This window comes from Podarcis cretensis (genome assembly GCF_951804945.1).
Source record: "Podarcis cretensis genome assembly, chromosome: 8".
In the NCBI taxonomy this organism is placed as follows: Eukaryota; Metazoa; Chordata; class Lepidosauria; order Squamata; family Lacertidae; genus Podarcis; species Podarcis cretensis.
This window is the reverse complement of record NC_137177.1, coordinates 40,035,316-40,061,906: the sequence shown is the minus strand read 5'-3', so window position 1 is coordinate 40,061,906 and position 26,591 is coordinate 40,035,316. Positions and strand designations below refer to the sequence as shown.

General features: G+C 49.1%; 2 protein-coding genes and 1 long non-coding RNA gene across 4 annotated transcripts; 1 reads left to right on the top strand and 2 right to left on the bottom strand.

Annotated features, from left to right (window-relative positions):
• Positions 1 to 762: 762 nt before the first annotated feature.
• Positions 763 to 16,428, bottom strand: MMP15 (matrix metallopeptidase 15). The gene is made up of 10 exons (XM_079988410.1): positions 16,146 to 16,428; positions 11,831 to 11,979; positions 11,287 to 11,409; positions 9,894 to 10,201; positions 9,474 to 9,635; positions 8,686 to 8,891; positions 8,014 to 8,152; positions 6,680 to 6,830; positions 6,137 to 6,252; positions 763 to 4,442 (listed from the first exon to the last, which is right to left on the bottom strand). Exons 1-10 carry the CDS (start codon positions 16,257 to 16,259, stop codon positions 3,922 to 3,924), a joined length of 1,989 nt encoding a protein of 662 aa, XP_079844536.1. The 5' UTR covers positions 16,260 to 16,428; the 3' UTR covers positions 763 to 3,921.
• Positions 16,429 to 16,634: 206 nt separating this feature from the next.
• On the top strand, positions 16,635 to 20,045 carry LOC307222928. The gene is made up of 2 exons (XR_013841913.1): positions 16,635 to 16,779; positions 18,047 to 20,045. It is a non-coding gene; the product is annotated as an uncharacterized lncRNA (long non-coding RNA).
• Positions 19,538 to 26,573, bottom strand: USB1 (U6 snRNA biogenesis phosphodiesterase 1; the record flags this gene model as incomplete). Of its 2 annotated transcripts, XM_079988486.1 has the most annotated exons (7): positions 19,538 to 20,751; positions 21,568 to 21,648; positions 22,021 to 22,126; positions 22,407 to 22,460; positions 23,057 to 23,240; positions 25,143 to 25,303; positions 26,419 to 26,573. In XM_079988486.1, 7 exons carry the CDS (start codon positions 26,571 to 26,573, stop codon positions 20,647 to 20,649), a joined length of 846 nt encoding a protein of 281 aa, XP_079844612.1. In that variant the 3' UTR covers positions 19,538 to 20,646. The 2 variants fall into 2 exon arrangements, with proteins under 2 accessions (XP_079844612.1, XP_079844613.1); XM_079988487.1 differs by lacking the exon at positions 21,568 to 21,648.
• Between the last annotated feature and the right edge of the window lie 18 nt (positions 26,574 to 26,591).

Below are 26,591 nucleotides of genomic sequence, written 5' to 3'. Positions count from 1 at the left end.
AGTGTTTATTATGCAGCAACTGAACACAAGTGGTAGAGGCGGCACGTATAAAACTTGTCGGCAGAAGACAGGAGCCAACCAGGGTGTGGTGTGTGTGCACAGCACAGGGGAGCAAGGTGCAACCTGGCACCTGTTGCCTTAGTGGCTTTTGTGTGTGTGCAGAGCAAAAGCCACCAGTGAGAGCCATCAGGGATTGCTACCTAAGAGGACTCAACACCAAGGCCTTCTCTACAGCAGGAAGATGCAGACCAAAGTGCCCCTGGTCTATGTGTGTGGAAGAACCTGCCGCCTTTTCAACAAGGAAGTGCATGTAGGGCAAGCATACTTTGTTATTTTTATTATTAGATTTATTGCTACCCCTTTACCCGCAGGTCCCAGGGCAGGTGATTTAAAATTGAAACCAGCTAAAACAGATTACAGTCCCAGGAATAGTGTGGTTCCCCAAAAGACCTATCTCAGGCACCAGAGCCTAGACATCCACCCCATTCTTAGCCATCAGCATCACTGGTGGCTTTGCAGGAGACACACAAGGTGGGTGTGGAAGAGACTATTCCCTTTGGCATTATAATCTCCACAAAATGATTAACGGACAACAGATACCTAACTAAAATGGCAATTCTGGGAACAAAATGGGGAAACCCAGAGCTCCAGGCAGACATTATCCTATCGAAAACACAACTCTTAAAAAGAAATAGACGCCACAGAAAATTGCTGAAAGCGCACTTGGAGGCAAAATGAGTTCCACACTTCAAAACCTAAAGGTCAGCACAAATGTTGTGGTTTATTGGCAAGCTGTGAATGTTTTAATTTTTTGGTAGTTCTGAGCATTGAAAATTAATTGGCTTTTCAGTCTTTGCACTTAGGAGATGCACCAATATATTCGGCCCATCGAAGGCACGCTCCGAGAACAGCAGGCTGGCCCTCATCCCCACAGCAAAGCTGGGGTTTCATTTTCTCTTGCTGTTTTAAAGTTTCGGGGTTCAACCGTGTCTGAAGTTCTACTTGTGACCTGGTGCCCCCCTTTTCTTCTTCTTCTTCTTTTGCACAAGACTCTGCTTTGCTCCCATCAATGTAAAAGCAGGAGACAGCTTGTTGTGGTTTTAGAATGGAGGGGGGAGAGAAAGTCGGTTAGGATGAAGGGCAGGGCTGGGGGAGACTGCTTGAGTTCAGGCCACAACCCCCACCCCACTACCACAGAGATGTCAACACTCACAGCAGCAAGTTTTACACCAGTGTATGCACAAAATTAGGCTCATTTTGCCAAGTCAGTCAACCTAGATATTGGATGACTTCTGCAACAACAATAGAGGAAGAGGGAAGAGTTGGGGCCAGGACCCCAAGTGAGGATCAGGAGGAAAGAAGCAGATGCTGCCAGGCCTGGCCTGAACACGAGAACCTGGGTGCTCTTAAGAAAGGCAAAATGGTGTGTCTTTTAAACAACAACTATTTGATGTGTTCTGGAGCTCACTTTTCTGGAAATAACATATTCAGGACAAATTGAGCTAGGCTTGAGCAAGGGGCTGAAGAGGGTCTCTCCAAGTAGGGGTGGTTTTACTTTCTTCATGCAGACAGCCAGGTTTATATGTGGACTCCCACCCACCCACAAAAAAACCCCCCAAAATTATGTGCAATTGCTTACGCTGCATCATTAATTCTGCTTCCAAAGCTCCAGGTTTTCAAAAATACATGTAATTATTATTATTAAAGAGAGAAATAGTGTAGAGATAAGAGGCTAAAAAGCCTATAGGAGGGCAGTGGGCAGGAACAGGGCCTGTGGGGCAACTCCTTGGCATGGGGGTTTCCCTTTTCAGAATCAAGGAGATTGTGTTCCTGTCATTGTAGAGAAGACTGAGGAGGGCAATCATGTTTTAAATACAAATGAGAAAGGGAGGGGGGATGAGAGAGGATTCTCAGTCTGCTCAGCTTCAGAGATTCAGAGAACAGGAAGACAAGCCACAATATGGTGCTAATTTCAAGCATAAAAATATTAATATCTGTAAAGCTGAGATGAAAACACCTAGAGAAGCCTCAGAAAGGGAAAAGAGCCATTAAATTAGCTCTCCAGTGATTAGGGAAGGGGTAGGGGGTTCTTTGCTCTTTGGTCCTCATTACCATTGACAGAAGCAGAATAAATGATCGTACAAGCAGGCCAGCTTAATTTGTATAACATGTACAGGTTACAGAATCCTTCCTATTTACAGTCCAAAGAAATACACCCCAAAATGCTATGTGAAGGCACTTGGAAGTCACAGAAATCTATGTAAATCAATGCAACTTTGCTTCTTTTGCCTGTTGCGACGCAAGGCGGTTGGTAGTTGGAGGCAGAAACTCTGAGGCAAGAGAGTGGCCAAAGAGGAAGGGGGGCAGGCTCCCCCTCAAACACTGAGGCTGCTTGGAAGTGCATCTTGAGAGACCAAGGGAACTATAGCTGTGTTGCAAGGAGTGGTTGCAGAGTCTCTTTGGAAAGAACAAAACCTGTTGGGACAGCAGCCCTAGTGCCCAACTGATCTCAACATAAATCTCTCATGGCCTTGAGCCGAGTTCTGCAACCCTGCATAGGTTTAGTAAAGCCATCCTCCTTGCATCTCCCACTTTCAGGAAAATGCACACTTGCGCAATTTCCGTGGCCAATTTTTCAGGTGAACTGCCTGTGCGAATGTCTCATGCACTCAGTTCACGCAATGTGAATGTACATCTCCACCTTCCTTGGGAGAGAGGATATATTCCATGGACAAACTGGTCCTCAGCCTTCCAAAGCCCAGGGGTTATCCTTACACCAGCTCAGGTCCCTCCTCTGAGGAGCTGAATCATCGCCTACTCCAAAGTGATACAGGGGGGCCTCAGAAATCAAGCCACGTGGTCACTCCTCATTCACAGTTACAGCACAACACCCCCAACAGCCTCCAAGGCAGCCCAGGAACCCAAACCCCAGGGCTATGTCTGCATCAAGGCTATTCCACCCAGCAGAGTCTGCTTCCAAGATATGCAGCAAAGACCAGGGCAATGGGAACAAAGAGAAGTAGGAAATGCGGGGGGAGAGGTAGGTAAGGAGCAGTAGTCACATAGTGGGAAGGAGACAGTCACACAGACATGCACACACACAGGGCACCCAAACAGTCCCTTCTCCAAATATTCCTGCGCAATCTCCTCACAGCAGTAGTAGCTCTGGCAATTACAGTAGAAAAGTTTCCCACGTTTCGCTCTGCAAATAAAGAGGCAGGGTGGGATGGGAAGCACCTTTGAAAATAAAAGTCAAGGTTTTCAGGATGTCGGTTACTGAGCCCAAGGGAGAACGCATCTGCAGATATCCATGGGCACACCAACCTGTCCAGGGCAGCCCATTGGCTGGGGATGGGGGAGGACTCAGCAACTTGCCCTGGCAGGCAATGAAGTGTCTCTCCCACCCCCAAGGGGGCGGGGGGCATCAGGTCACAGTTTCTGGAGTACATGCACAGCAGGGGTGGCACAGACACAAATTGGGGAAGCAGGGCCCCCTCCTTCAGACCTGCAAACAGGCCTGGACTGCCATGCGTGTATTAGGTAGACGAGGGGGGACGAGACCCACAGGTTAAGAGAAGGCCACATGCCGCACCCTTTCCAAAGGGCTGTCCGTCACTCGGGCAGGCCAATCAAACAGGGGAGGTCAGTCACACACCCTCCACCTGCCCATGCCTGGGGGGAGGCGGGGTATCCAAGGCTGAGGCACAAAGGTAGGGATGGGGGACCTTCCTGTGAAAAGACTCTGCTGGGAGCCGTGGTCCAGACGAGCCCAGAGACTTCAAGAGCTTCTCCTCCAGAGATGCCCGGGGGAAGACAAGGCAGTTTCCCCACCTGTCCTGTGCTCCAAAGCTCTTGATGGAGCTTGGAGGTGGTGTGGAAGCAGCAGCAGCAGCAGTAGCAGCAGCCAGGTCAGCTGTGGCTTCAGACCCAGTCCTGCAGGGAGCGCTTGCAGTAGAGCAGCATGCGTGGGGTGCCCTTCCGCTGCAGCTGCACAATGACATAGACGAGGCCCAGGATGCAGAGCAGGAGCAGGAGCAGCAGTGTCACCATGATGATGCTCATGGTCAGGGGGTAATCGTTAATGTGCACCACGATGTCCACATCGCTGCCATGGCCAGGACCCTGCTCCCGGCCGCCTCCCACGCCATCACTATAATCGTCCTCTGCTTCGGCTTCCTTGTCCTTCTCTGCAGGGTGAGTGTCCACGACATTGTCTTCCTCATCCACCACCACCTCCTCTTCCTTGTCCTGCCCCGGGCCATCGGGGCGGGAGGGAGGCTTGCCCACATCAGGCCACCTGCGACCAGGGTCGGGGTTTGTGGCCACCTCGTCGTGGCATCCCATGAAGTCCCGCAGGATCGACTTGGGGTACCCGGGTTCTGTTTTCAGCCGCTCATTGTCAAACTTCCAGTACATTCTGCCTTTGTAGAAGTAAGTGTAGGCTGGAAAACAGGAGGTGGTAGGCACTGTTAGTTGGGGTCCCCTTCCACGGCTCACAGCTTTTTCACGTTCTCTGTTTGCCCAGGCTTTCTCTGACTCTTAAGATCTGCTTTATGTGTTTGCTTTTTCCGAATTCCTGCTTAATCCACTTTTATATTGACTTTATACGTATTTATATTACTCTCTAACCGGTTTTGTTTTTGTGATACATTGTTTATTTTTAGACTATAAAATCACCTAGAGATTTTTGAAATATTAAGTTGTATATAAAATGCTTTTAAATGAATGAAAGAAAAAAATAAATAATGATATTCTGGTGTATTCTTAGCTGCTTGTATCATTAAGCATTGGCTTCCACTGTTATGAATTATTTGAAGCCCTTTGCGAACTAAATCACCGTATCATTCCCTGACTCTGGATTATCAATAAATATATTTAACCCTATTGGTCCTAATACAGATTCTTGCAGGACTTTACTGTTCAGTTAGCTCCATGGTGAAAAAAACAATCCATTCATTCCTCAGCAGAGCGTTGCTACTGTGATCATGCTTTACAGTCCACATGGGGGACATAATTCAAGCAGATGGGCCAGTAGCTCTCAAGAACTCCTTGGGTTATTTTTAAGGAGCTGGCTTTACATTGACTCAGTTCACACCTCATAGTAAACCACAGTTAAATCATGGAGTGTAGGGTAGCTTATTCCAACTTAGGGGGCCTGATCTGTGCCCTCTCTCTAAGCAAATTTTTCTAGCTTCCCAAAACTCCCAGTTTGGGCAATGGCAGCAAAAAGAAATAAAAAAGTAATTTGGCTCACCAAGGATACACCTGAGAGGACCTGTTCTTTTCCTCCTCTCAGGTTACACAAAGAGGAAAGAAGCCCCCCCCCCCGGCTTCGAACAAGGATCATGAGTTTTGTTTCACGCCCAACAAACCACAATCTGAAGCCAAGTTTTCTTCTTGGTTAACTGGGCGTGGTTTCTCGGGAGCAGAAAAAACCACAATCCCTAATTGAAACATGATGTGAAGCCGGCGATGGTGTCTCGTTCCTCGCTCTGCGTGAGAGTAAGGAGGAGTGAAAGGCTCCTTCAGAGGCATGACTTACTGGGTGACCTGCAAATAGGGTTATCAACTATCCTCCCGTGGAGTAAGGAAGCAGACTTCAACAAGCTGCATATTGTTGCTACAAGACTGGCATTTCCACATTTGAATGCCAACTTGCTAGTTTTTAGTTTAGCAGGTAGCTCTAAAAAGTTCTTTTATTTTAACAACGTTTATATACTCCTTGACTGTAAGAAAACCTGAAAGTGGTTTACAAAAAAAGTTATTTTGCAGATCTCTTTCTTCTCCCCCCTTCCTCACAAAGGGTTTAGATGTGGGTCTCTTTTCAGCATCATCTTCAGTGCAGTAACATCTAATGCAAGGATCCCTGTAACATCTAATGCAAGGATCGCAAATCTGTAAAGGGCACCACAATTCCCATCATTCCTGAACATGAGCTGATGGGAATTGTAGTCCCCGATGTCCTGTGACCTGATGCCCGTCTTTCTCCTCTCTGGTCTCCTGCTTCCAACAGCACTAACGAAATATTCATTATTAGCGTTCATAACTTAAGCAACCTGCTCCTCAAGCTGCTACTCTGCTCACTATACTGAGAGTCCACATTTGTCTTGCCAGGTCAGAATCCTTTTCTACTTACTGGCATCAGAACTTAAGAAGGCTCCCTTGGGGGCATGAGGGATTCCGGCCCATACGCTGATCTTCCTTGGGTATCCTGGATCCACAGAATGGCTCTCCTCATCAAAGCGCCAGTACCTAGCATCATAGAATCATAGAGTTGGACCCCTGAGGATCATCTAGTCCAACCCCCCCCCCTGCAATGCAGAAATGTGAATCACTGGCCCTTCTTTCACCATTCACCATCCATACTTCTTTATCAAGTGCTAGTCTTAAAGGGCAGGGGGGAAACGTTGTCCTTGAATTGGGGACCTCTTTACAGACCCTGCCCACACCTTTGGTAAATGCCTCAGGCCCTGGGAAGGTTAGGAGGCAAAAATCTAGGGATTCTCCAGCCATCTGAAGATCCTGCCACCAAGTGCTATTAGAAAAACTCACCAAGAATGCCTCCCTTGTTCTCTTATAATGACAACGGTGCTGGGCTGAGAGGTGCTGGAACTGAGTTCTGGTGAGTTCTGGCTGGGAAAAAAGCCCTGCTGCTGCCTTTCACATGCCAGCTACCCACCTGTCCCCTCTGAAGAAGAAGGTGTGCCCTGTAGGCTCCCACCAGATGGCTGCGTCCATCTTGTCGTAAGGAATGCCCTGTCCGTAGCTGGTCAGGGGTTGCGGGTAACCCGCTTCCAAATTTGCCTCACGGAAAAGCCAGTACTGATCCCCTGGAGGAAGGGCAGAAAAGAAAATTAGGCAGAGGCTGGGCCATGAAGCACACAAGAAGCCTGTCTTTCTTGTGGGGAACCCCCCCCCACCTCCATGCCTAATTCTATGGCATCTATCAAGTCCTGCCTATTCCACCTCAATAATCTGCATGGGGCAGGATGGGGTGGGTGGGTCAGGTTGCTGGTTTCAGTGCTGAGTGCAGGCGTCTGTCTGTTTACGCTACTTTTTAATCCTGGTTTTTCACACTTGAAGTGCATATTGTTTGGACCAACCTGATTTCTGTAATTGTCAGTTGTTTCAAACTGTTTTTCAATAATGTGCTTTAATGCTGGCAACCTGCCCTGGGACCTTAGGCTGAAGGGTGGGTGATTAGTTATATGAATGATGATAATGGTAATACAGAGGGGGCCAGAACACAACACTCAGCTTCCCCACCCACCCTAAAGAGCACAGGAGGGAGTTTTAAGAACAGCTCTTTGGGCTGAACTCCAGGCCCTGAGGTAAAACACAACACATGGACTTTCTGAGGGGTGCCCATGAAACGCCCACCATCCTTTTGCTGGCCCCACAGCAAGGAGAAGAGAAAGGAGTCTGTCAGGAAAACCCACAGGGGCATTTTGGAGTGGGAAGGAGAGGGAGAAAACACACAGAATATTTCTCCTGTCTCGATAGAATCATAGAATCATAGAGTTGGAAGAGACCACAAGGGCCATCGAGTCCAACCCCCTGCCAAGCAGGAAACACCATCAGAGCAGTCCTGACATATGGTTGTCAAGCCTCTGCTTAAAGACCTCCAAAGAAGGAGACTCCACCACACTCCTTGGCAGCAAATTCCACTGTCGAACAGCTCTTACTGTCAGGAAGTTCTTCCTAATGTTTAGGTGGAATCTTTTTTCTTGTAGTTTGGAACCATTGCTCCATGTCCGCTTCTCTGGAGCAGCAGAAAACAACCTTTCTCCCTCCTCTATGTGACATCCTTTTATATATTTGAACATGGCTATCATATCAACCTCCTCTTCTCCAGGCTAAACATGCCCAGCTCCCTCAGCCGTTCCTCATAAGGCATCGTTTCCAGGCCTTTGACCATTTTGGTTGCCCTCCTCTGGACACGTTCCAGTTTGTCAGTGTCCTTCTTGAACTCAGGAGACCCTCTATGGGGCCTTTGCTTTAAACTTCTCTCACCTCTAAAGAAGGCGAACCGCCCGTCTTGCCTCTCATATGCAGCATCAATGTTCCCAGGGAGGCCCCTCCAGAAGTGCCCAATGGGCATGGGGTAGTTGTCCAGCACCCGGTTATGACGAACCCGCCAAAACCAGCGACCCTAGATAAAAAAACACAGGGAGCTGCTTAACACCAAGTCAGGCCCAGTGGCCCATCCAGCTCAGTACTGTCTAAAATGTCCATCCCCAAGGTTTCAGGCATATGGAAATGAGGAGCAGTGAACCTGGAACCTCTGGCATGCGAATCAAGTACTTTCTACAGCCTCCCCCCTGCCCTGGGGAAAGGAAGCTCAGGCCTGCTGATTCTGGTCCTAGGGCATGACACCCACACCCTTCTCCTATTCACAGGTTCGCCCACAGGTAGGTGCCACCCATCATCATGGCAAATAAGGCTCATATCCCACTGCTTGCTGCCCACTTCAAGAGCTCCAGGCCTAGGAGCTCCAGCCCTAGGACAAGAGGAGGGAAGGGGTCTAGGACACTTGAACAAGTCACAAAATCTGGAATTCGGGGCACAGTTATTCCTGAGCTCCCCTCAACACCCCATTGCACAAGCCAGACTCTTATCTTGAAGCATCACTCTGGTAACTGCAGAGAGAAACCATGGAGGCAGGACAGAGGAAGCTACAGGTACCTTGAACACAAACATCTCCCCACGGAGCATCGTCACTGTATCAAAATCCCCGTCGCAGATGTTTGGGCCGTACTGGTCTGGGTTGCCTGGTCTGGGGGGCTGGGCTGGTTTGCCAGGAGGGGGTGGTCTAGGAGGCTTGGGACCTGGCTTTCTGGGTACCACAGTAGGGAGGGGTTTGGTGGGCTGAGGCTGTCCCCCTGGAGGACCTGAGTTGGTGGGGCAGGAGGAAGAAAAGAGGGAGAGGGTTTTGTTTATTGCAACTTATATCCAGCCCTTCATCTGGTATAGGAGCTGAGCATGACTTTAAAAAAGTACTAAAATATATAAAAACACAATCAGAACTGTTAAAATATAACAAAATACACAATTCACAGGTAATTTATAACTTGACATGAAATGAACCCCCAACAGAAGTCACATCAGACAATCAACTAGCTCAGTGTCAGGTCAATTCTCCCCCCAAAAGCCCAGGGGAAATAAACATATTTTTAACTGATGTCAAAAGCTAGCCAAAGATGGCAGCAATCACTTCTCAGCAGGAAGGGAATTCCAGAGCCAAGGCACCACCACAGAAAAGGCCCAGTCTCAGATCACTGCCTGGTCCTGCACAGCTTAATATATCGGCTGGCTGATGAATGAAGAAGCTTCCAAACAAAGGGGAAGATAACACAGCATCTGTCTAAGGCTCAAGCCAATCTTGCATTCTTGTTTACATGCATATGACAGCTGATGGTCAGTCCCGAAACATACACACACACACACACACCCCTTGTTTGCCTGGCACTCACCATAGAGCTGCTGGATGCCACGAAGGTCGTCATCTGGCAGCTGGAAGTTTTCTGTGTCCATCCACTGATAGAAAGGAGCCATGATGGCGCTGGGGTTGTTGGAATGCTCCAGGCCCAAGGAATGCCCCAGCTCATGGACGGCCACCAGGAAGAGGTTGTTCCCTGTTGACAACAGGGAAGGATCGTTCCCCAGCTCCACTCACTTCCGCACTGGACAAGAAACATTTCCCCTCGATTCCACTGCTTATTAGGCTGACGTGGAAGAGGAATCCCAGCCAACCCCACCCATGGCCAACCACTAGGCAGGGCCCAGCTGAGGTTCCTGGTTTTCCAGGCCAATGTCAACGTCAGATCCCTTTGCCCATGGCAAGAAGAGCACTCCTTCCTTACATCCTTCTCAGGCCCGAGATTCTTCCTTACCAGACACGTCGGCATTCTCAAGGGTCCAGGGCTCATCCAAGTCAAAGTGCGCATCTCCTCCCATACCGGGACCCGGGAAGTATGCATGTGCCAGAAAGCCCCCGGTGCCATCAAAGGGGGAGCTGTCCCCATGGAATCCGGAGGCAAAGAGCACCATGATGTCTGCTTCCTTCCTCCTCTTGTGCCGGATTTCATCGTATGGGATCTCCTGGAAGATGAGGGGCGTCACTCGTTCCCACACCTGGAAGGCTCGGCGGACGGCATCGTAAGAGTAATAGAGCCCCAACTTCTCTGTGTAGTTCTGGATGCTGGGAACACAGAAGGATGGGCATTACTGGAAGCGGGTACCATGCAAGGCAAGCCTTCCCCACAGCAGCAACGCCACGTGCCTTTTAGTCCCAAGGAGCCCTTCAGCAGCAAAGATGCACACCAGCCAAGTTACTGAAAGGCAGGTGTAGCGGAAAGGCAAAGACTGGCAGATGAATTCCACAGAGGCTTACAGCAAGAATGAATGGAGAGTGGACTGCCCTGCTCACAGAAGCAACTGGCCCCTGTTTCAAATTGTGATTGCCGAGGCTTTGGTGCTCCAGAAAACGCAAGCAGGCAGAGGAGGAGAGGGTGTGTTGAGTGCACATCTGGGCAGGTCACCCTTTTGCTAAGAAGAGGCAACTTTGCATTTGATCTTGAGGTCTCACCTGGGTTTTTTTTTCCTCCACTGTACCTCAACCCACATGTGGGTTTATATATCGCTGCTGCCACCACCACCTTCGTGCCCAGCGTATGTGGCACAGCTGACGAGGCAGGCCGTTTCCTACAGAGGCTCAGGTCACAAAAAACTGGTCAGCCTTTAATGTCCTAGACAATCTATAGGGAGAATGCTTTTCCCCCCCTCCTGCAGGATCCAGACCCAGATATTCTAGGCATCTCTGGAAAAGCAGCAGGGACCAAATGAGGGAACTCTCTGTCCACTCGCAGCATAATCCATATGAATGCCATGCAGTACCCAGTGCAAAATGCAAGGTAAAACTTCCTAGGCTAATTTCAGCTTCCTGTTCTTCAGAGATATTGCTAGTTTTTATGGTGGCGTAGAAAAGTCAGCAAGGGGTGGGGCTTCTGAATTATGCTCCCTCCCCATCTTCTACTTTGCCCCTCCTAATGCTGCCCATCTCTCCTTTGTTTCTCAAAGCGTTTTGAATTCTGTAATTCCAGACTCTGCAATCTAAAGATGATTATCAAGCGTATTTCTGCAAAATTGCATCATGCACATTTTAAAGCACAAAGACATTTGCAAAGTCTTCATGCTTCTGTCAACTCTACAGCCAGTTCCTGCCCCCCACCAAAGGTTCCTTCCCCAAACAGTCCTGCTTCATGCCTCAGCAGCTGTGGAACATACCTGAAGCTCAGGTGAGCCTGGCTCCACCTCCGCCCAGTCAGTGCATAGCGTTTCCGCCGCATGTTGGCCTTGACTTGAGCCCCAATCTTGTCGGCGACGCCACAGCGGGGCCGCTTCATCCACCTGCAAGCGACAGTCAAGCCTAAGCCCTTGGTACACAGGACACCAAGAGCCAGCACCCATGCCCACTTGCTCAAAAGTGATTCTCTTGCAGATATGAATTCAGGAATTCCCACATTAAAAGCTGAAGGAAGTCGCCCCCATCTCCACTTGCCTTGCTCTTGCAAAGTGCTAAGGTGAGCAACTGGGTGCTTGGAAGGATGGGGAGAGAGGGAGGAAACTCCCATCTAACAGAAAGATCAGTGGCAAAAGGATGGCGGAAGAGAGGGCTGAGCTGGCAGCAGGAAGGAGTGTCCTTCACAACACCCATTGTATCCTCCTGGAGTTCCCCTTGCCTTGCCTCAGTTCTCCAAGAAGGAGAAATGCCTCTTCCCATCACAGGTGACCTGCAGGAGGAAGACCTTCTGAACAGGAAAAAACTTACTCTTTTGTCTCTTCATCCAGAATGCCTGTCACAGGGATGCCATAGAAGCTCTGCATCTCAGAGAGGGCTGAGGAGAGGGTCTGAGCTGAGCGCAGGGTGGACATCTGGCGGTTGGACTGCGGAAGGTAGCCATAGAACTGTAACCAGCCCTGCAAGTGAACAGGAGCCTTGTCATCAGTGTGCAAAAAGCCACACCACCTGCAATCACACAGCTGGAATATTTCCTTTCTGCTTTAAAACGCCTAAGCCTTCCTTATATGGGGTATTGTCAAGCACTCCAAAAGTAAAGCAACTTTCAATGTATTTTGTGTCAGACAATTCCTTAAAATAAAATAAAAGAACCCTTCCTGTGTGCCCATTCAAGAGTTAAAACCCAGGACCTCCAGTTTAAGCCCTACTGTCACACTGGCAAACTTTCTACAAATTAATATGTAGCCGTTATTAGGTGGTGGCCCCCATTTTCAGACTAGAAATTGAAGGGAGAAGGCCCTGCTGCATGAACACATTTCTCAGGCTGGCAACCAAGACTATTCATGAAACAGGAATGGCCTTTAGCCTGCAGGCCAATTTTGGCCCACGAAGCCATTTTCCCCATTAGTGGTGTCAACTGATGGGCAGGAGGACAGGGTATAATCCTGCCTCATCTAAGAACAGGATTTTGCAGCCTAGGTATCAGGATTTAATCCCCATTCATCATCTGATGAGCTAGGAATAAAGCCCTTTGTCCTTCTACTTGAAAAGGGTTGGTGGTGGTAACTGTGGAATTGTGTGGAACTCCCCCATACCCTGCTGACACCCACCCATTGCCCAAATGACACCTTTGCAAAGGGAAAGCCCCTTTCAGACAGCCCCGGCCTCCCCCCTCTAGCTACCAGAGCTGCTTCACATAGCCCTTTTGCAAAAGGCAAGACTATTAAGCACCATAATGGCATTGTGTGATTGGCAGGATGTGGCCCTGCCCACCTGTCCAATTTGGCCCAAGGGACAGATTCCCACCCCTGGACAGATCAGCTCAGTCTGAGGTGCCCTTAGTCCATGAGGGACATTCCAGCTAGCAACAAATCTTGTGAGTGGGTCGGCTTCTCAGCCAACTCCTGAATAGGACAATTGTCTAGTGAATGAGCAGCTGGTACAGAATCATAAGGTGGAGGCAGACAACAGATTTTCATCAGGTTGGAAGTAGTGCAGCAGACGCCTTGTTACATATGGAGGACCCCCATTCCTTGACTTGGTCCCCCCTCATCCCTAGTTAAACTGGGTTTTAAAAATATGCTTTACTATCAATAATGCAGAATAAATATATTAATAACAATCATACAAAGAAAACAACCAAACAATAAGAGAATCCATTTTGTATTAGTCATACATGAGAAGCACGAGAAAAAAATGTGAATTAAGTTTAATTCACTTTTTAAGATTAATCATTACTAATTTTGTAAAGACAAGGCTACAATTTGCCAATAACAACTGCATGAGAGAAATCTCCAGAATTACAACAAGGGTAAGTAAAAATAAATAAAATATTAAACAAGAGCTCTACAAGTCTACAGTGTACAACACAAGAGTTCCCAAGATCCTGGTCACTGATCTCCATTGTCATGTCTTTTAGCTATCACAGGCTCCATAAATTTGCATGTTTCTGCTGGTATATTTGTTTCCTCTGCTCTATAATTTATATATTTAATAAAGTCAAATGAGACTGGGTAAAAGACCCTTTTCTTGACAGCCCTTTGTGCAGATGAACTTTACATACCAAATTTCCACCGTCGGTTTATCTGTGTACTTTCCAAAGTGTGTGATGGTCAGTTGCTGCCATTAGCAAGTAGCATATTATTTTTATAATCCAAATTTCGGCTATCCCAGATGTTCAAAATCACCAGGGTGGGAATTGCTAGTGTTTCTTGGTGAGTAATATATTGGACTTCTTCAACACGTGACTCCTGAAAATTGTCACTTTAGGGCAATTCCACCATTTATTTAATTACATTTATATCCCACCTTCTTCTCCAAGGAGCTGAAGCTGGCGTACATGGTTCTTCCCCCATCTCGTTTAACCATCACAACAACCCTGTGAGATAGGTTAGGCTGAGAGGCAAGGTCACCAAGTGACTTCACATCTGAGTGGGATTTGAACCCTGGACTCTCAGGTCCTAGTCTGACACTCTAACCACTACACCACAGAGAGGGATATCAAGGTGAGAGTATGTGCCCTTTCCTTGTCCAACAAATCAGCAAGTCTGTGAAGATGACCAGGAGAGGCAAGGCAATTAAACTGATGTAAGATGCCAGCAAAATATGGTTTTAAGCCAGGCATTGGCAAACACTGCACTCCAGACGCTTTAGGACTACAACTCCCATCATTCCTGACCACTGGTCCTGTTAGCTAGGGATGACGGGAGTTGTAGTCCCAAAACACCTGGAGGGCAGAGTTTGCCTATGCCTGTTTTAAGCATTGTTTCCTTGACAATGAGCCCAAGAGCCTTGCTAATCCAAGTTTCCCTCAAGCTGCACCGTCCCCATCAGTGCCAAGACCAAGATTCTTTCAAACTCTGTGACCTCCCCATGTCCAGTGACAATAAATTTTGGGAAACTTGCCCTTTTAAGACAATACAGCCACCCCCAACCTGTGCCCTCCAGATGTTGCTGGACTGACTACAACTCCCATCAGCCCCCACCCAACACACCATGCTGATGGGAGCTGCAGGGCACCAGGTTGGCATAGGCAGACTTCACATTTGCCGCCTTGCACCATTCCTTCAAAGTCAGCCTAAGTTCTCACTCACGTCTCTGTACATTTTGCCTTGCAGGAAAGCAACTACTTCCTTAATACTGAGCCAGCTGCTCTCTAACACACCCAAAGCCTCCTGCAAAGTTCTCTCACCTCTGGTGGGGGGGGGGGGGAGAGAAGACCTTGGCTTGTATTGCTCTCACAGGCTGTGAAGAGAGCATTTTTAAAAAATCCAATTGAATTATTAGAATAGAAATCCGGTCTTGGCACTGATAACATGCAAGTTGTAACTTAGCAAGAGAAGGCTCTGCTGAAAATGCTTCAGCACCTCACTAAATGCAAACACAGACACCACAACTACTCATGGCAGGTGTGTGTGTGCTGTTGCTGCAGCCTGTGAACACATAGACCACTGGGCTCCCTGATGCACATCTCCTCTGAGACAGGAGGTCCTCCCAGCCACTGATTCAAGGGCATCTGCTGCCAACTGTGCCTGTTTTTAGAGCTGCAGCCCAAAGCTCTTCCCACCCCCTATTTATTTCCCCCCAGGAAGGTGTTTTGGGCTTCCCTGCACTTTCCTGACTGTGCTGGGTGGTGCCACTGCAGGCATTCACCTGTCCTTGCAGCTCTAGCCCAGGTCCTGGGGCTGCCAACCTCTGCCACTCATGTCCAGGTGGGTGAGGACAAAACTAACCAGGATGAGAAGTTTGCAATCTTTTGACAAGAACCCCTTTGGTATCCTCCCCCCCTTTTTTTGTGAACAGTCATTCTGGAAAGCAGAGGTAGCGTTGAGGTTCCCAGCAGCCTTCACCAACCTGGTGCCCACCAGATATTTTGGATCACAATTGCCACCATCCCCGACCTTGGCCTGTGCTGGCTGGGGCTGCAGCCCAAAGCATCAGGATGGTACCAACTTGGCAAAGGCTGTCCGGAAGACGGTGGCAACCTAGCCAAAGCAGGGCCTGGGTCCTGAGTTGATCTAGAACCGAGGGCTCTCCTCTGCCCTTTACACTTGGACTTTGCCAAGAAAGCTCCCTCTTCCAGTCTTGGATCAAAGCTCTCCAAAGCTTAAGAGCAAAATAAAAGGCGACCCCAGCACCCCTCAACCCCACATAATTTGGGCATAGCTGGGCACCTGTCAGGCCATCAAGCCCCAAGCCGAAACAGACAAGAACTGAGCGCTCCTCTTCCCACGGGTTTCTTGTTCCAAGGCCAGACTCGCTTCCCCCCTATTTGTACTCGGCCCCTTCCCGGGCAGTGGGGCGGGAGCAGCCTGGGGCCCCCACGTGGGCCCTCGGCTGCTTGGGTCTTCCCCGAGCCAGCGCGCTGCGACGTTGCCCCACCGACTACCTGCGCTCTCCAGGCTGGTGCCCGGGGCGCAGGTGGCCGTCTGGAGAGCGCAAGGCAGGGGGGCTGCTGCTGCCGCCGCCGACGCCGCCACCTCCTGGACGCCTCCCGCGGGCCCAGTCCGCCCCTTCCCCCCGGGGCGCCGCTCTTTTGTTCGGCCGGCGGGCAGGCGGGAGACCTTGCCCGGGCGGCCTGCCTGGCCAAGACGCAACAAGAAGCGCAGCAGAGCGGGGGACCTACCTCGGCGTCCACTTCGCCTGGGACCGGCCCCGCCGAGGCCTGCAGCAGCAGCAGCAGAACCCCCAGCAGCAGCAGCAGCAGCAGCGAGGGCTGCGGGCAGCCTCCGCCTCCCATACTGGACGCTCCTCTCTCGGTCCACAGCACGAGCCGCCGCCGTCCTCGCCCCGGGCCTAGCCAGGCCCCCTTCGCTACTTGTCTCCCGCCCGCCTCTGCTGTTGTCGCCGTCGCGCCTCGGCCATCGCCTTTGTGTGGCGGGCTGGCGCTCCAGCCTCGGCGCTGCGCCCGTCCCGTCTGCTCGCGGCTCCCTCGCCCGGCTGGCTCAGCGGAATGCTCCAAGCGCCGCCCGCCCGCCCCGTCGCGCCCTGCGCTGGGCTGGGCTTGTGGCGGCCGCCCCTCAAGCCCAGGAGCCAGTCCGGAAGGCCCCCGAGGGACGGGCAGCTAAGCAGCCCCACGCCTCCAGGCTCAAACCGGAACGAGGCGGCGGCTTGGCCGTCTGGGCTCCGAGTCCACGCTTGGAGCTGTTTCAGGCATGGGAGGCGGGGTCCCTGTGCGTTTGCTTACTTAGGATTCGGCGGGGTCCCAAAAGCCTCGGAAGCGGCGGGAGGACTGAGACGAGCAGAAGATAGCTCACTTGGTGAGCGCATGGTGCTGATAACGCGAAGGTTGCAAGTTCGATCCCCGTATGGGACAGTAGCATATTCCTGCCTTGCGGGGGGTTGGACTAAATGACCCGCGGGGTCCCTTCCAATTCAACCATTCTATGATTCTAAGATATTTCCCCGCACTTGATCAAAGTTATCGCTATTTACATGTCAAGACTTACACTCAGCACCGTTCTATGGAATCATTTATTTATATTGTTATAATGAAACTTTCCCTCAAAAGGCAAGGGCAGAAGTGACAGGTGCAATGCCCAGCCTAACCGTGTTTACTCAGAGGGTAAAGCCTGCTGAGTCCAAAAGGGCTCACTTCCAAAGAAGCGTGCAAAGAATTATTGCCTTAGCCACTTTCATGTTCTACATTCAAAACAGCTTCTCTTCACCTGCCCCACCCCACTCTTGAAATTGCACAAGTTCACCTTGAATGTGGAGCAGCTTAAAGGCTAGAAAAGCATCCGCCACCCATCCCAAAAAGCTCCCTGCCTGGTTTTGGCACTTTTCTACCCAGTCTCACCAGGACCAGGGTAATCCCTAAGTAGTGGATTTGTTGCCAGTTAGCACCTTCCCAGTTCCCTGGGCCAATAAAGCGAGATGAGTGCCGCAACCCCAGAGTCGGCCACAACTGGACCTAATGGTCAGGGATCCCTTTACCTTTTAATATTTGGCTGCTCAGCAACTGTGGCCTTAATTAGACACCAGTTCAGAAGTAAAATTTCACTGAAGAGAGTGGGATTTCTTCCAAACAGAGAAGAGGATATGGGCTGTTATTAAGAACAGCTAGGAAATTCTGTTCAATGCAAAACCGAATAACTTGCAGAAAAGGTTTGGCCTTTGCCAACCTGGTAACCTCCATCAGCAGTCCATAACTTCTGGAGGGTGCCAGGTTGGCAAAGGCTGTTCCTAAACGATTGGTGGAGAAGGGACACAGTGGGCAATAGAACTGGCCTGGCAAGAGCAACTCCCAGTGCAAATTGAATTCGTATTTTAACTCCTGCCCTTTTGCTTACTTTGTGACGTTGATCAGGACTTTGCCTCTTCCCTGGTAAACAAGAGTTCAGATGCAACTGTCAGTGCATAGTTAAGAACCTTTCTCGGTTGGGTGATAAAATTAGGTATTCTTGTTTTTATCAATTGGGAATCAGCTTTGGCTTGGGTTTATTGCATTTTCTGCCAAAAGATATGGCATCCCTAACACAATCTGACCAGAAGTGCATTAAGGTCGGCACCATCTTTTTCTCACAGAGGTGTTTCCGGGCAACCAATAAGCAGGACACAGAAGATGACAGCTGCTTCTCGCAACGTGCATTCAGAGGAACTCTTCCTGTGACGCCGGACCTTCAGCACATACCCATAGCAAGGAGGAGGGCATAGCTCAGGGACAAAGTTGATGCTCTACTTGTAGAAAAGGCCAAGTTCCACTCTCGCATCTCTAGGTGGGCTAGGAAACACTCCTGACTGAAGCCCCAGAGAGTCAGTGGCCTATAGACAATACTGAGCTGGGTAGGTTATTAGCCTCAATTGACACTTGAGAGATCTGCCTTGTCCCTTATATGCGTGGTGGGTCACTGTGGTCTGGAGGAGAGCTTCTTCTTTCAAGCCCCCCAAACATCAGAAGTCCACTGCATAGTGGTTTGGAGCAGGGCTCTCAGCCTGGCTGCACCTGTTTTGTGCAACAGCATTCCTGTCGAGATACAGCAGGCGCTCACTTCTGTGCTTCTGGAAACAACTGAAGGAATCTTCTGTTTTGACAAGCTTTTCCAGCTGGAGGAGAAGAGTCTTAGGTGCTCATTTTGTATTTTATTTTTGTACTGTTTTAAAAAACTTTTTAAAAGCATTTTTAATGTGTGTTTTTTTCCTCAATTGCTTTGACACAGATGCAGATAAAAAAGGTGGTTCATAAATGAATAATAATGAAGCAGCTTTATCAATTGCTGTCCAAATATTTGTTAAATGCTCCTTTACAGCCCCATTATTACAACTCGTGGGAGCAAACTCGATAAACTATGTATTGTACGTGGTGGTACAGCCTTCTTTAGCCTGGTGCCCTCTGGATGTTTTGGACTACAACTCCCATTAGCTATGTTGGCTGGGGCTTGTGGGAATTGTAGTCCAAAACATCTGAGGGCACTAGGTAAGGGAAGGCTGAGGCAAGACTTTAAATCTGTCCTGAAGCCACTGCCAATCTATCTCATTAAGTGGGCCCACCTTATAATACTATAAGGGAGAATATTTTTTGGATATGTTGCATAGTTTTATAAACCTTCATTGTATTCCCCTTCCTTGCACAAGCCCCCCCCCCTCCCAGCTAAAATAAAACCTCAAACCCTTTAGCTTTTCCTCCTTATGAAAGTACTCTAACTAATTGGTTGCTTGGGTTATTTTTCTGCACCCCTTCTACAATGTATTTTAATTTTATTTTTTTAGTTATGACAACCAGAACTGTACATAGCATTCAAGTGTAGCCCATGTAACAGATTCATGTACTATGCTGGCTCTCTTTGAGGCAGCAATGCTTCTGAATACCAGTTGCTGGAAACCTGAGGGGAGAAGGCTCTTGTGCTGAGGTCCTGCATTCATGCTCCCAGTTCGGCATCTGCTTGGCCACTGTGAGAACAGGACTAGATGGGCCATTGGCGTGATCCAGAAGGGCTCTTCTTATGTTCTTATTTTCAGTCCATATCCTAATAATCCCTAGCATGGAATTTGCCTGCCCCAAGCATTAGAGACAGCAGCTCCAACCACAGGAAACTATATTTATTAAAAACTGTTAATACGGTTTCTCACTGAAAATTCCAAGGCAGATTGTAACAGCAATACAAAACTTAATTCAAACCTTTGCAGATTTATTTACACTTATAAAAAAATATTTAATACCGTCTTTCAGCTCCAATTGGCACCCCACCCCCCACTACCGCAAATCAAGGCTGTTTTTCCTACACTCTGTTCTTAAACCAGCTGTAAGTTGGTATACCTGTCCTGTTTTACCCCACAGAACTCTGGTGTGGTGGCCTTTTGGGCAAGCTGAGAATTCCCTGAGAGATACCTTTATAGACCCTTTATGCAGCCCGTACCAACCTGGTGGCCTCCAGAAGTTTTGGACTACAATTCCCATCGGCCCCAACCAGCATGGGACGGGGAGGAAGTCAGGGCAATTAAACCTCCATTAAGACGCAGACTGTGAAGTGATGGTAAGGAAAGCCAACTCAACACTGACCCCTGGTGGTTATCTGGCCAATTGACAACAACACTACTATGGAAAAACCCGATGCCCCTTCTCGCACCACCACGTACCCCAGTATATAGGTGGGAATCTGTACTTCTGTTTCTCATTTGATTCATTTTTAGCTAACAGCTCAGTCCGACAGCCAGGAGGCTTCATGCTCTCAACCAGCAAGGATGCTTTCGAGCAAAATGCCTCTTGTGACATCAGCTTTAGGGGCAGGCAGGAATCCTCTCAAACTTCTAATGGGTAATTTCTGTTGTCCTCCAGATCAGGAGAGATTCTACTCAGCTGTTGTCCACTTCAAAACTGAGCATTGTTTTCAACTGGCCCTCAAACTGAATGGCATTTTTGCATGTCACAACTCCCTCAATAATCATCCTGGCACGAAGCTGTGGCTGTTAATGTATCCTCTGCATTCTTTTGTAGCACTGGACCCTTCACCTTAGGCCCATCACTTGCAAGACCCTTAACAATGAGCAGTGGGGGCAAGGGGCTACCACCATCTTACTGCTGAGCCACAAATATCATTTGTGGCTTCTGACCATTCATTGTGTCCTGGAGAAAAAGTAGGTAAGGTCCATCCTCAGCTGGCGGCTGCTGCGGATTATTCTCCCAGCTCCTACCGTAAAGGGAAGGAGAAGATCTTCTTGCCAGACTTGCAGCGGACTTCGGCCCCAGGGATTCGCACAAGGTATGAAGAGTCCTCAAACCTATTCACAATCTCCTGGAAAAGACAAAGGAGGTGAGAGGGGTGGGAATTATGCAGAGCCTAGGAATCTGATTGGCCCCTGAACATTTAACAGGCAGCATGCTGGACGTATTAATATGTGACAAATGTGGGTAGGAGAGGGCTTATACTTCTGAATACCAGTTTCTGGAAACCACAGGAGAGGAGAGCATTCTTGTGCTCGGATCTTGTGCTTCCAGGGTTTCCCACTGAGGCATCTGGCTGGCCACTGCGAGAACAGGATGCTGCACTAGTTTGGCCATTGGCCTGATCCAACAGAGCTCTTCCAATGTTCTTACGGCTTTATGCTCCCATCTGGGCCCATCTACTTTTGGACTAATTGGTTCTGAGGTCCATTTCAAGGCTGCTGGTTTTAACTTTTGGAACCCTTCACAGTGTGGGTCCTGTGTGCAGGAAGGAGCACATTCTCCTACACAAACCTTCCTGTGTGCCTGCTCTGTCTCCCATCAACATTTAAATCAGCCTTCCCCAGATGTTTTTTGGAGCAGCACTCACATCAGCCCCAGCCAGCAGGAATTGTAGTCCAAGACATAAGGTTGGGGAAGGCCGATTTAAAGAAGAGGGAGATGCAGAGATAGCTTTATAGTTGCAGAACCTTCTCTGTGGAACTCCAGGTTGAGGAAAGCTCAAGAATTCCTAGGTAAGCTTTTCCTCACCAGATGTTGCCCTGAGCACTTCTGCAAACTGAAAAGGTATCTCCAGAAATGCCAAGGCAGACACCTCTATTTCAGCCCCCTGAGCAAGCTAATTCCTTAAACCTCTATGCTCGTGAATGACATCTGAGGTGGTTACCTGCAACTCCTGAAGACAACTTTCAAGTTCTTCAGAAAGGTTTCCAACACACCACGCGAGGCTGAGATGGAATGAGGGATTCTGTACAGAAGCCAGGAAAAAGCAGGTGCTAAGAATCTGGAGAAGCTGCACTAACCCAGCTAGGTGCCACCACCCCAGAATTACTGGTAGGAGCTGAGCACCCTTCTCTATCTTCCATGGAAATTAGACTCCAGGGCAAAGAGGGAGGCTTTGGGTGGGCTGGTTGGTTTCCTCAACAAGTTTATGTTACCACAGCTAGTTTATACACATATCACATGAGATCTGCAGTCTTATTTGGGAATACTGGTTGGGGCTAATGGCCAAAATATCTGGAGGGCACTCGGTTGGTAACTGTATATATATATTATGTATATAATGTAATAAACAGTTTATTGCAGACTCCACTCCCTCCTAGAACAGTGGAAGTCTTACCTTGTAGAAAGAAGGGAGACTGAATTCCTCCATAACTCTGTCCACTTCAGAAACCAACTCCAAGAGCTGAGAATGCCCAGAAGTTACCTCCAAGCCAATGAAGGTCCTGCAGAGAGATATGCCAGAATCTTAGAGCAGTTCAATGTTAATGTTCAACGTGAGTGCCCACTTTGCCCCGGAAGGCAAAGGGCTGAGGGGGCACTAACAGAATGCTGCCCCACTTGAGGCAAACATTGGCCTCCCCGTCCTCTCTACCAACCTTGTCCTTGTGCAATTATTCTGCTTGTGCCAATCAAGCCACAGGATGGTTGGCAATTTCAGCCTGAGGACATCATGCAAAGCAGCCTATTGCTCTCTGAGGAATAGCCTCAGTGCCATTCACTCACCTGCTTTTGGGATCATTGGTGTAAATCTTCACTCGATCTGCTCTACAGGTGAACCTGAAATGGGGAAAGAATCCATCTGATTCCTTTGCAAGATGAAGAGGAGAAGGAGGACAGGGGAGAAGAAGTAAGGCATACTGAAACCCAGGGGCTGGGGAGTGCATTTTCTGATTTGCCCCTCCCTGGAGCCTTTAAGTCACTCTCTTCCAGCAATTACAGCTCTCCACACTTACCTTTCCCTTTGCTCCCTTTTACTGATCCAGGTTTTGCTGCTGTTCTCTAAAACAGCTCTTGCCACAGCCATTCAGATGTTTTGGACTACAACTCCCATCAGCCCCAGACAGTGCCAGAATATATAGAGGGCACCAGGCTGTAGCAAAGACTGCTCTAAAGTATAAAAACTGCACACAAATTTTCAAGTGGAATAAGGTCAGCTGATTTAGTAACCATGTGGAAGGGTGGGTGAGTTCCACGAGTCATTCTACATCATGATTCTGGGGTGAACAGGGAGAGGTGTCTTTTGGTGTGGGTCAATAATGCCCTGTCTGCCTCCTCACAGAAGAAGTGCGGATTAAGAATATGCGCTGGGTCAAGGGGAGGTGGTGCCCAAAGTGCAAGAGGAAGGCCTGGTCTAAGGGTCCAAAGCATCTTACCTGGGGAAAGAAGCCAGGTGTTCCTTGAGGGACTGGACAACAGGGCTTATCCAGTGGTGGCGCAGGATCACACCCTGAGAAAGGCTGATGTGGAACTCTGCCATAGCCGTCAATGATGGCACGGATGCACGTGCACGCAGGAGGAGGAGCTGGAGCAGGTCAAGGAAGTCCTCCTGAGCCTCATCTGTACGGAACGGTAGAACAACAGTGGAGGATTGGAGCAGGTGGGTGCATGGGTCCATCTCTGCTAAGCTGCGGTGGCAACTTGGTAGTAAGTCATACTTTCCATGCCTCAAATCTCTTCTGTAAAACGTGGATTACAATGGCCTCCTCTACCCTACAGCCACTACCAACCAGTACCTGTGGATGGGTAGAGAAAGATGCTCTTTGTCTACCCCAAGCCTCCCCTAGTCATGATGGCTCTATATTACCTCTGCTATTGGAGGAAGCAGAGCATTATTCTGTATATTGGGTGGGGGAGAGCACAAAGAGCTGGAGAGTGTGATTGAGCTGGTGTTCTGGTTTGGGAGAGAACAAGGCAAGAAGCAGAGACCCCGCGGAGTGAGGTCTGCATCTGGGCCTCCCTCAACACTTGCTGCTCATTTGCTACTGCCCACTGGCTGTGGAATGATTTGAGGTGTGCTTTGTTGGTGGGGAGGAAGGTAGCAAACTGGCAGCTTCCAGGAACTTTGGGGTAGGGGGAAAGTGATGGGGTTTTTTGCGCAGAAAAGGGAAGAGCTGCATGCTCACAGGTGTCTGTGAAAAAGCTCCATGGTGGTTTTGGAAAGGCACTGCAGATATGCCTGTAGCCAAACCCAGGGTGTGGTGTCATAGATATGGCTTAAGCCTCCTGCCAAGACTCAGGGTCACCCATGTAACTGGGGGAATGTTGGTCAGCTCTAATGAAAGGTAGGTGTGTGTGGTGGTGATGTCCCTATGAGGCAGACATAGGAGTGGACAAGATCATATCTGGAGCAGTGCTTTACATCGCAACACTTTGTTGTAGTTAAATGATCTGTGGTGCTTCTGATCTGGTTTCCCTCCTCCCACTTCATATTATGAATAGGAACAAAGGAAGCTGCCTTATACAGAGTCAGACCACTAGCCCATCTGGATCAGTATTGTCTACACTGACAGTGGCTCATTCCTACCAGGAGATGCTGGTGACTGAACCAGGGACCTTCTACATCAGTTGTGGCATTCTATTGAGGTGTTTGAAAAGAGCTATCCTCTTAGACTTGTTTAGCCTGGAGAAAAGATTGAGAGATGATAAAGGTAAAGGGACCCCTGACCATTAGGTCCAGTCGTGACCAACTCTGGGGTTGCGGCGCTCATCTCACTTTACTGGCTGAGGGAGCTGGCATAAAGCTTCCGGGTCATGTGGCCAGCATGACTAAGCTGCTTCTGGCGAACCAGAGCAGTGCAGGGAAACGCCGTTTGCCTTCCTGCCAGAGCGGTACCTATTTGTCTACTTGCACTTTGATGTGCTTTCGAACTGCTAGGTTGGCAGGAACAAGGCTCAGTGGTTTAACCCACAGCGCCATAACCACCTTCAAATATCTAAAGGGCTGTCCTATGGAAAATGGAGCAAGCTCGTTTTCTGCTGCTCCAGAGAGGAGGGCCCAAACCAATGAATTTAAATGACAAAAGAAAGGAGATTCCAACTAAACATCAGGAAGAACTTTCTGACTGTAAGAGATGTTTGACAGGAGAACAAACTCTCTAGGAAGGTGGTGGACTGTCCTTCACTTGTGGTCTTTAAACAGAGATTGGATGGCCATCTGACAGGGGTTGGATTAGATGACCCTTTGAGTCTCCTCCAACCCTACAATTCTATGATTCTGTGTCAGTAAGCACAGTTCTATTAAGGATGTCTGGTCAGCCACTGTGGCTCTGTGGGCACCTCCCTCCTTTTGCCCATTGGAATGGCACTTCTCTGCTATACAGATCAAACAGCTGGAAGGGCTCTGCTCCTTGGAAAAAAGGTACCATTTCTGGCTGAATCCCAAAGATGTGTGTTTCCAGAGTTTGACTTCCTAGGGACACTGGGGTCGGAGAAGAGGACGAAGAGCAGAAGGGCACTCACAAGGCACGTAGACATGTGTTGCCCAGTTGCCTCGCTCATGGGGAAAGGTCCGCAGGCGGCCTCCATGCTTGCTGCTGTCGTCCACCACTGTCTCTGCCTCCTCCTGATCTCTGAACATACTTAGCACGCTGTCTGGCACAGGAAGGCGAGGAGCTGTTGAGCTGCAAGGCAGAGGGGAAAAAGAGAATTCCCAGCCCTTTTAATACTCCTCTTCATTTGGAGCAAAACAGGCCAAATGACTCTTGGCTCCTGGACACTGCACACGTTTTTCAATCCATGCCCTACCCACAACTTCAGCACTCAGATGAGTGCAAAAATAAGTTGAGTGACTGGATACTAATGGCTCTGCAATGCATGGAGAAACAGAGCAACCCATCATGCCCAGAAAGAGTGAGGTTTGAGGAAAACTGGGCAGAAAAATATTTCAGATGACCACCTCCCTACATCAAATTTGTATCTAGAATTGGGGTTTTCCTGCTCTAGGGAAAGTACTGTAACTAAATACTTACTCTCTGCTTTTTGTGGAGAAGCAAAAACATTGTTGCCTTGTGAATTAACCGCAGCCCTGTATCTGCTTTATTTCAATTGTTATGCTGTTGATTTCTGTCTGTATTACATTTTAATAATTGTTTTAATTGTTGCAAACCTCTGGGAAACTCTGGTGGGTAGCAGGATGGGGCTGTGCCCCAACCCACTCAGCTTTGGGACAGAATAAGGAATGGCGGTACCTCAGTTGCTGGGGCTTCTGCAGAAGACCCCTGGCTCAGCTGGTGCTTTCTCCTGCCAAAAGGGCCCCAAAGCAGCAAGGCTCAGACCTTGCCTTGAGACCCTAAGGGGCGGCACTGAGGAGCAGACACCAAACTGAGGTGCTTTAAAGGACAGCAGTTGGCACCAATTGCACCAGGAAGTGCATGGAACTGTTGGGAGGTATCTACCAAAAGGTGCCGGGAGGAGGAAGAAGGGGCAACAGCAGCACAAACCAGTCTAGCAACTTGGGGTGGCAGGGGGGGAGAGAGAAAGAAAGCAGGACCCAGCCCAATCTAGATGGTCCTTACAAGAACCTGCCATTTTATTTATTTATTTCTTAAAAGTTATACACTGCTCGATTGTAGGGGGGAAAACAACAAGCTAAAAGCAGTTTACAAAAAAATATTTAAGAACTGGTGCCCGAGTTTGCCTTTTTCCTTTTCCCTCCCCACTCCGTCTTCCTTTTCTGCGTGTCTTTTTCGGCTGAAAGGGAAGGGGGGCTTTCTGTGTTGAACTTATAAAGGCCCACCTGTCGCCGGGAGAGCGGCGGCCTTGACGTCCCTCCACCGAGCTTGCGCCGCCGGCCTCGCCGCCTTCCCCTTGCGCCCCCGAGGATGCGCTCTCATCTTCCGAGTCGGAGCTGCTGTAGCCCACCAGACCTGCGACCGCCGCCACTCTACTCATGGCCGGCACGTCAGGATC